General features: G+C 46.4%; 2 protein-coding genes across 2 annotated transcripts; both read right to left on the bottom strand.

Annotated features, from left to right (window-relative positions):
- Positions 1–266: 266 nt before the first annotated feature.
- LOC129766859 (uncharacterized protein K02A2.6-like) lies at positions 267–4,502 on the bottom strand. The gene has a single exon (XM_055767461.1). It carries the CDS (start codon positions 4,500–4,502, stop codon positions 267–269), a length of 4,236 nt encoding a protein of 1,411 aa, XP_055623436.1.
- An 848-nt stretch (positions 4,503–5,350) lies between these two features.
- LOC129766858 (uncharacterized protein K02A2.6-like) lies at positions 5,351–9,469 on the bottom strand. The gene has a single exon (XM_055767460.1). It carries the CDS (start codon positions 9,467–9,469, stop codon positions 5,351–5,353), a length of 4,119 nt encoding a protein of 1,372 aa, XP_055623435.1.
- Between the last annotated feature and the right edge of the window lie 247 nt (positions 9,470–9,716).

Below are 9,716 nucleotides of genomic sequence, written 5' to 3'. Positions count from 1 at the left end.
GGTGACTCATTTTTATTTGTTTTATATCTTCGGGATTTTAGAGGTAGAAGAGACGACGACGGATGCGATTTATAACTTTTATTTGCATTACAAATAACTAAACAGACTTAATTCAGATTGTCATATACCGACAAAAAGTGGTATTCTTTTCGATAGTCTAAAGTCTACTAAAAAAAACTGAACGGCAGTGTTGCCAGAGAAAGTAACAGAATTCGAATGTAAAAAATTAAATACACAACATTTCTTCCCTCCTCTCGGAATGTCTTCTACGGTGTGTACTTCACGGGAGGGCGGCGAGATCTTGTCGAACGACGTAAGGTGAAAGGAGGTGAATTTGCCTCTTGATGAACCGGGCCACCGGTTGGTGTGTGGAATTCTGGAGAAGATGGTTCGGCTAGAACACTTCTTGAATTTTTCGCAATTACAGGAGTTGATGGATCTCTCGAACCTGTACTATCATCGTCGAAAAACACAACCGTTGCTCGTGGCGTGTCTTGCTGGCTAATCTCCTTAGCTCCTGGTGCTTCATCCATTAGTCGCCCGTTTACATCGAGCCTCGAACGAATTTGATCGATGTGACGCTTATACCGTTTCCCAGCATAGTCGATTTCGTAGTGCAGATCACCTATTCGTTCCCCAATTACACCACGGATCCATTTGTCCATTCGAGAGTTTCCAGACAGAAAGTAAACTGATTGACCCACACAGAATTGCCGAAAAGTACGCTCGAAATTGGCTTGTTGTTTTATCGTAACTTTCTGGTGAACGCCGTCTGGCTTCAGAAGATCTAATCGTGTGCGGAGGGTTCGACCAAGAAACAACTTGGCAGGCGATTCTCCGGTGGTTGCGTGTGGAGCCAAACGATACTGCTGCAGGAAGTTATTCAGGTTCGATTGCAAATTAGATGCAGTTGTTCCCATGGCCTTGAGTGCATCTTTCGTCGTTTGAACATATCGTTCGGCCTGACCATTTGTTGCTGGATGGTACGGGGCCGACAGCTTATGAAACTTCACTCCACTTTTTTGCAAAAACAGCTTGAATTCGCCGGCCGTAAATTGAGGACCGTTATCAGATACAACTGTGATTGGTGCTCCGTATCGGGAAAACAGCTCGTCCATAATTCCAATAGTTGTTTCTGCAGTGGTAGAGGTGGTGACCTTGACCTCCAACCACTTACTGTAGGCGTCGACTACAATCAGCAGCATTGAGCCTGCCACCGGACCAGCGTAGTCGATATGAATCCGTTCCCATGCGCCTTTGGGATATTGCCAATGGTGTTCGCTGAACTTCGGAGGAGCGTGCGCTTGTCGGGCACACACGAAACAAGATTTCACTGTTGTTTCTATGTCCACATCGATACCCGGCCAGTAAACAAAAGAACGAGCGATTCCTTTCATTTTAACCATACCAATGTGTGCGACGTGAAGATCGTTTAACACTGTCGAACGTAGAACAGACGGTACAACTACTCGGTGCTCAAACAAAAGACAGTTAGCTGCAAGTGTGTACTTCGACTCTGGTGATTTGTAGCCAGATCGGGTTAGATCGGTGCCGGCTTCCAACAGCTGTACGATCTTACCAAGGCTAGGATCCTTGCGCGTTTCACGAGCGATGTGCTCGGCGCGAATTGGTAGTTGTTCGACCTGATGAATAGCAAAAACATCGAGTTCGTCTTCGCCAATATCTCTAGCCTCACAGCAAAACATTTTGTTAACCTCGCATCTTGGAAGTAGTTGAGGTATTCGAGAGCAGTAATCTGCATTAACGTTCTGTTTCGTAGATTTGAACACAACATCAAAATTGAAGTGCGCCAAATAGTCCGCATAATTGGCCATTCTGCTTATACACATAATTGGAAGCGACTTCGTCGGATGTAGAATTTGACTCAGTGGTTTGTTATCGGTGACCAATGTAAATCTGCGAGCGTATAGGTAATTGAAAAACTTTTTGACTGCCCATACGATGGCTAGAGCCTCTTTATCTATCTGTGGGTAGCGCTGTTCAGTGTGAGACATAGCACAGCTTGCGTAAGCGATCGGTCGTTCCAGGCCACTTCCCAGTCGGTGGGAGAGAACTGCGCCTAAACCAGTTTTACTGGCGTCCGTGGCCAATATCAAGGGAAGGTCCGGATCATATTGCATTAGGACCTGCGGTGAGATGAGCGCTGTTTTGATGTCTTCGTAAGCGGCAATTCGCTCTGACTCCCACACGAATGATTCCTCTTGCAGCATGTCTCGCAAACAACGAGATCGGGTGGAGAGATTGGGAATGAAAGCGTTGTAATATGTGGCTTTTCCCAAAAACAGCTGTAGCTCATCTGCGTTGGTCGGGCGGGGTGCATTGCGAATGGCTTCGATGTGTTGGTCCGATTTGTGTAAACCGTTTATGTCGATTTTGTGACCCAGACACTCAAGGACTGGGGTGCCGAACACACATTTAGATCGGTTCAAGCGTAAACCGTGGTGCCTCATTCTGTCGAAAACTGCTGTGAGTGCAATTAGCAGGTTCTCGAAGTTGTCTGCAAAGACTATAACGTCGTCAAAGAAATTAATCACATTGGACAAACCTTGAAGCACAGCTTCCATGCGACGTTGCCAGATCGCTGGGATGTTCGCTGCTCCGTATACTGCTCGTGTCGGACGGACCAACCCATGTGTTGGTGTGTTCAGTGTGAGGATATGTCGAAACTCCGCGTCGATGGTTAGATGAGTGTACGCATCCGTCACGTCTAGATGACAGAATAGATTCGCTCCCTTCATTCGGTGGAAGATTGATTCTATCTTGGGAATCGGGTGTTCGTCGATGATCATCCGAGGGTTTACTGTTGGCTTGTAGTTACCGGTGATGCGTAGTTTCCCGTTTTTCTTCACTACGATGTGGGTGGGGGACGCCCATTCAGAATAGTCGACTCTCTCGTATACACCAGCAGCTAGCTTTTTGTCGATTTCTTGGGCATACTGGCTTCTCAATGCCAGCGGAACGTCACGAGCTTTGGCAAAGACTGGAACTGTCCCCGGTTTCAGATGCACTGATGCGGAAGGTCCTATTAGCTTACCGGGAGTTTCGCTGAAGACATCTTCATAAGTTGCGAGCAACTGCGATAGAGCTTGTTGTTGTTTTTTCAGTAACACAGGAGCGGTAGGTACAAGTGAATGCACCGCGTCGTTTTGGGCGAATAGCTCATTCAGGTCCAGTTCACCCGAAAATTTGGCAATCCACTCTCTTCCACACAGCGTATCATAGTCACCGGACACGACGTACAAATCCAGCTTTCGTGTCGTTTTCCCGATGCTGACGTTTACTGGTAGTCGACCCAAACACTGAATACGGTGACCAGTGTAACTGGAGAACTGACGATCTGTCCGTAACAATGTAAAGGAGGGTTTGAGCGTCCGTAGTTTCGCTTCACTGATGATTCCGCAAGGAGCTCCGGTATCCACTTCCATTTCTAGCATCCGTCCGTCGATGATGACGTTAATGACTCGCTTTCCAGACGTGGCGATGGAATGAATTTTGTCCAGAGACTGCACGACGTCTACTTGCATGGCAGGTTCCTCCGATTGTACCTGTGAGGTGGATTGATCGTGGAAATTCCGCTTTGGTGCTCTGCAGACTTTAGAGATATGGCCTGTCTTCCCACAGTTGAAGCACGTCGCACTCTGGAACTTACACTTGTTGCGTGGATGGTTACCGCCACATCCACCACACACACTCTGGTCGAATGATGTTTTTTCGTTGTAATTCGGTTTGTGTGACATTTGTAGATACGACGAGGATGAGCTGCTAGGATGTACTCTCCGTGTCTTTGGCCGCTCGTAGCCAAGTTTGTTGGTTGCTTCTGGTGTCAACAATGATCTGGCTATTTGCACTTCTTTGGTTGTGTTGCGAGTAGCTTCAAGGGTATGTGCAACTCCAAAAGCGTCTTTGAACGTCACTGGTTTCTTGGCAATAATCTCGTCACACATTTCTCGCGATTCTAGACCGTGCAACAGCTGTTCGATGAGCATCCTATCGAGAAATTCGCCATACTCGCAATTAGCAGCACCTTGTTTGAGTCGTAGAACGAAGCTGGAAATCGACTCGCCTCTTTGCTGTACGATTTCCCGGAATTTGATGCTTTCTACGTACTTATCCTTAGCTTGGTCAAAGTGGTCGACTAACGTCTTTCGGAGCTCATCATACGGGACATCTGCCGGGTTATTTGGACTCACAAGGAACTTGACGGCATTGTTCAGTTCCGCACCCATATGCACTCGAGCATAATGAGCGTATTGTGCTTCCGGGATATTACTCAATTGAAGAGCCCACTCAAAGCGGTTGAAGTAGTCCGCTACCGAAGTGGTGTCCGAGGATCGATACTCCGAGACAGAAAACGATGGTGTTTTGGTGGTTGGCGCAGTCGCGGCTTGGACGGGACTCGGGTGCGCCAAATGCGCAAAGGAGGATTTCAAGGCATCCGCTAGCATCTGCGTCAGTGACTGCATTAGCTCTGGGTCCGCCATTGTATTTTGTCACTGGATCAAAACGTACGCGTCTTACTTTCGACCGAAAAACTTGCCTCTAAATCCCACTTCTGACACCAAAATTTTATATCTTCGGGATTTTAGAGGTAGAAGAGACGACGACGGATGCGATTTATAACTTTTATTTGCATTACAAATAACTAAACAGACTTAATTCAGATTGTCATATACCGACAAAAAGTGGTATTCTTTTCGATAGTCTAAAGTCTACTAAAAAAAACTGAACGGCAGTGTTGCCAGAGAAAGTAACAGAATTCGAATGTAAAAAATTAAATACACAACAATTTGTTTATTTGTCTCCCAACAAGGCCAATAAATGTTCGAAAGGTAACTGATCGGTTTCGTGTTAAAAAAAAAACACCATACTTTGAGGCACGGGTTTTCAAATAGATCGCGTAGTACAACATTACATTTATATTGTGAAAGAAAAAATGAAATGCAATCCGTCAAAAATACTAAGCCCCTAGAAAGTCAAAGAGAAAAGAATCGTTTTACTAAAAGATTTCAATTGTTCTACATGAATACAAAAACACTGAGCATAATTTTAAATCTAAATTCCAATCATACGTTCATTCGAATGAATGTGTTGAAAATAATTGCATTGGAAGAAAAAACATTTTGTTCTATACTTTATACTCAAAATACGGTACAGATTGATAAAAAGACGGGACAATCGAAATTGGTCGCAAAAACGGTACTGTCCCGTTAGAAACGGTACGTTTGGTCGGCCTAGCCATGCACCAATCCACACATGGTCGTGGGTACATTTGAAAACAACTTTAATGTATCCATTTCCACCGAAACGCAGAATACAGAGTCGAGTCAGGTTACAGGGTCATTTGGGGACTTCTTGAATTTTTCGGAATTACAGGAGTTGATGGATCTCTCGAACCTGTACTATCATCGTCGAAAAACACAACCGTTGCTCGTGGCGTGTCTTGCTGGCTAATCTCCTTAGCTCCTGGTGCTTCATCCATTAGTCGCCCGTTTACATCGAGCCTCGAACGAATTTGATCGATGTGACGCTTATACCGTTTCCCAGCATAGTCGATTTCGTAGTGCAGATCACCTATTCGTTCCCCAATTACACCACGGATCCATTTGTCCATTCGAGAGTTTCCAGACAGAAAGTAAACTGATTGACCCACACAGAATTGCCGAAAAGTACGCTCGAAATTGGCTTGTTGTTTTATCGTAACTTTCTGGTGAACGCCGTCTGGCTTCAGAAGATCTAATCGTGTGCGGAGGGTTCGACCAAGAAACAACTTGGCAGGCGATTCTCCGGTGGTTGCGTGTGGAGCCAAACGATACTGCTGCAGGAAGTTATTCAGGTTCGATTGCAAATTAGATGCAGTTGTTCCCATGGCCTTGAGTGCATCTTTCGTCGTTTGAACATATCGTTCGGCCTGACCATTTGTTGCTGGATGGTACGGGGCCGACAGCTTATGAAACTTCACTCCACTTTTTTGCAAAAACAGCTTGAATTCGCCGGCCGTAAATTGAGGACCGTTATCAGATACAACTGTGATTGGTGCTCCGTATCGGGAAAACAGCTCGTCCATAATTCCAATAGTTGTTTCTGCAGTGGTAGAGGTGGTGACCTTGACCTCCAACCACTTACTGTAGGCGTCGACTACAATCAGCAGCATTGAGCCTGCCACCGGACCAGCGTAGTCGATATGAATCCGTTCCCATGCGCCTTTGGGATATTGCCAATGGTGTTCGCTGAACTTCGGAGGAGCGTGCGCTTGTCGGGCACACACGAAACAAGATTTCACTGTTGTTTCTATGTCCACATCGATACCCGGCCAGTAAACAAAAGAACGAGCGATTCCTTTCATTTTAACCATACCAATGTGTGCGACGTGAAGATCGTTTAACACTGTCGAACGTAGAACAGACGGTACAACTACTCGGTGCTCAAACAAAAGACAGTTAGCTGCAAGTGTGTACTTCGACTCTGGTGATTTGTAGCCAGATCGGGTTAGATCGGTGCCGGCTTCCAACAGCTGTACGATCTTACCAAGGCTAGGATCCTTGCGCGTTTCACGAGCGATGTGCTCGGCGCGAATTGGTAGTTGTTCGACCTGATGAATAGCAAAAACATCGAGTTCGTCTTCGCCAATATCTCTAGCCTCACAGCAAAACATTTTGTTAACCTCGCATCTTGGAAGTAGTTGAGGTATTCGAGAGCAGTAATCTGCATTAACGTTCTGTTTCGTAGATTTGAACACAACATCAAAATTGAAGTGCGCCAAATAGTCCGCATAATTGGCCATTCTGCTTATACACATAATTGGAAGCGACTTCGTCGGATGTAGAATTTGACTCAGTGGTTTGTTATCGGTGACCAATGTAAATCTGCGAGCGTATAGGTAATTGAAAAACTTTTTGACTGCCCATACGATGGCTAGAGCCTCTTTATCTATCTGTGGGTAGCGCTGTTCAGTGTGAGACATAGCACAGCTTGCGTAAGCGATCGGTCGTTCCAGGCCACTTCCCAGTCGGTGGGAGAGAACTGCGCCTAAACCAGTTTTACTGGCGTCCGTGGCCAATATCAAGGGAAGGTCCGGATCATATTGCATTAGGACCTGCGGTGAGATGAGCGCTGTTTTGATGTCTTCGTAAGCGGCAATTCGCTCTGACTCCCACACGAATGATTCCTCTTGCAGCATGTCTCGCAAACAACGAGATCGGGTGGAGAGATTGGGAATGAAAGCGTTGTAATATGTGGCTTTTCCCAAAAACAGCTGTAGCTCATCTGCGTTGGTCGGGCGGGGTGCATTGCGAATGGCTTCGATGTGTTGGTCCGATTTGTGTAAACCGTTTATGTCGATTTTGTGACCCAGACACTCAAGGACTGGGGTGCCGAACACACATTTAGATCGGTTCAAGCGTAAACCGTGGTGCCTCATTCTGTCGAAAACTGCTGTGAGTGCAATTAGCAGGTTCTCGAAGTTGTCTGCAAAGACTATAACGTCGTCAAAGAAATTAATCACATTGGACAAACCTTGAAGCACAGCTTCCATGCGACGTTGCCAGATCGCTGGGATGTTCGCTGCTCCGTATACTGCTCGTGTCGGACGGACCAACCCATGTGTTGGTGTGTTCAGTGTGAGGATATGTCGAAACTCCGCGTCGATGGTTAGATGAGTGTACGCATCCGTCACGTCTAGATGACAGAATAGATTCGCTCCCTTCATTCGGTGGAAGATTGATTCTATCTTGGGAATCGGGTGTTCGTCGATGATCATCCGAGGGTTTACTGTTGGCTTGTAGTTACCGGTGATGCGTAGTTTCCCGTTTTTCTTCACTACGATGTGGGTGGGGGACGCCCATTCAGAATAGTCGACTCTCTCGTATACACCAGCAGCTAGCTTTTTGTCGATTTCTTGGGCATACTGGCTTCTCAATGCCAGCGGAACGTCACGAGCTTTGGCAAAGACTGGAACTGTCCCCGGTTTCAGATGCACTGATGCGGAAGGTCCTATTAGCTTACCGGGAGTTTCGCTGAAGACATCTTCATAAGTTGCGAGCAACTGCGATAGAGCTTGTTGTTGTTTTTTCAGTAACACAGGAGCGGTAGGTACAAGTGAATGCACCGCGTCGTTTTGGGCGAATAGCTCATTCAGGTCCAGTTCACCCGAAAATTTGGCAATCCACTCTCTTCCACACAGCGTATCATAGTCACCGGACACGACGTACAAATCCAGCTTTCGTGTCGTTTTCCCGATGCTGACGTTTACTGGTAGTCGACCCAAACACTGAATACGGTGACCAGTGTAACTGGAGAACTGACGATCTGTCCGTAACAATGTAAAGGAGGGTTTGAGCGTCCGTAGTTTCGCTTCACTGATGATTCCGCAAGGAGCTCCGGTATCCACTTCCATTTCTAGCATCCGTCCGTCGATGATGACGTTAATGACTCGCTTTCCAGACGTGGCGATGGAATGAATTTTGTCCAGAGACTGCACGACGTCTACTTGCATGGCAGGTTCCTCCGATTGTACCTGTGAGGTGGATTGATCGTGGAAATTCCGCTTTGGTGCTCTGCAGACTTTAGAGATATGGCCTGTCTTCCCACAGTTGAAGCACGTCGCACTCTGGAACTTACACTTGTTGCGTGGATGGTTACCGCCACATCCACCACACACACTCTGGTCGAATGATGTTTTTTCGTTGTAATTCGGTTTGTGTGACATTTGTAGATACGACGAGGATGAGCTGCTAGGATGTACTCTCCGTGTCTTTGGCCGCTCGTAGCCAAGTTTGTTGGTTGCTTCTGGTGTCAACAATGATCTGGCTATTTGCACTTCTTTGGTTGTGTTGCGAGTAGCTTCAAGGGTATGTGCAACTCCAAAAGCGTCTTTGAACGTCACTGGTTTCTTGGCAATAATCTCGTCACACATTTCTCGCGATTCTAGACCGTGCAACAGCTGTTCGATGAGCATCCTATCGAGAAATTCGCCATACTCGCAATTAGCAGCACCTTGTTTGAGTCGTAGAACGAAGCTGGAAATCGACTCGCCTCTTTGCTGTACGATTTCCCGGAATTTGATGCTTTCTACGTACTTATCCTTAGCTTGGTCAAAGTGGTCGACTAACGTCTTTCGGAGCTCATCATACGGGACATCTGCCGGGTTATTTGGACTCACAAGGAACTTGACGGCATTGTTCAGTTCCGCACCCATATGCACTCGAGCATAATGAGCGTATTGTGCTTCCGGGATATTACTCAATTGAAGAGCCCACTCAAAGCGGTTGAAGTAGTCCGCTACCGAAGTGGTGTCCGAGGATCGATACTCCGAGACAGAAAACGATGGTGTTTTGGTGGTTGGCGCAGTCGCGGCTTGGACGGGACTCGGGTGCGCCAAATGCGCAAAGGAGGATTTCAAGGCATCCGCTAGCATCTGCGTCAGTGACTGCATTAGCTCTGGGTCCGCCATTGTATTTTGTCACTGGATCAAAACGTACGCGTCTTACTTTCGACCGAAAAACTTGCCTCTAAATCCCACTTCTGACACCAAAATTTTATATCTTCGGGATTTTAGAGGTAGAAGAGACGACGACGGATGCGATTTATAACTTTTATTTGCATTACAAATAACTAAACAGACTTAATTCAGATTGTCATATACCGACAAAAAGTGGTATTCTTTTCGATAGTCTAAAGTCTACTAAAAAAAACTGAAC

This window comes from Toxorhynchites rutilus, chromosome 2, assembly GCF_029784135.1.
Source record: "Toxorhynchites rutilus septentrionalis strain SRP chromosome 2, ASM2978413v1, whole genome shotgun sequence".
Lineage (NCBI taxonomy): Eukaryota > Metazoa > Arthropoda > Insecta > Diptera > Culicidae > Toxorhynchites > Toxorhynchites rutilus.
Note: the sequence above shows the minus strand (reverse complement) of the source record. Positions and strands in the feature narration are given on the sequence as shown.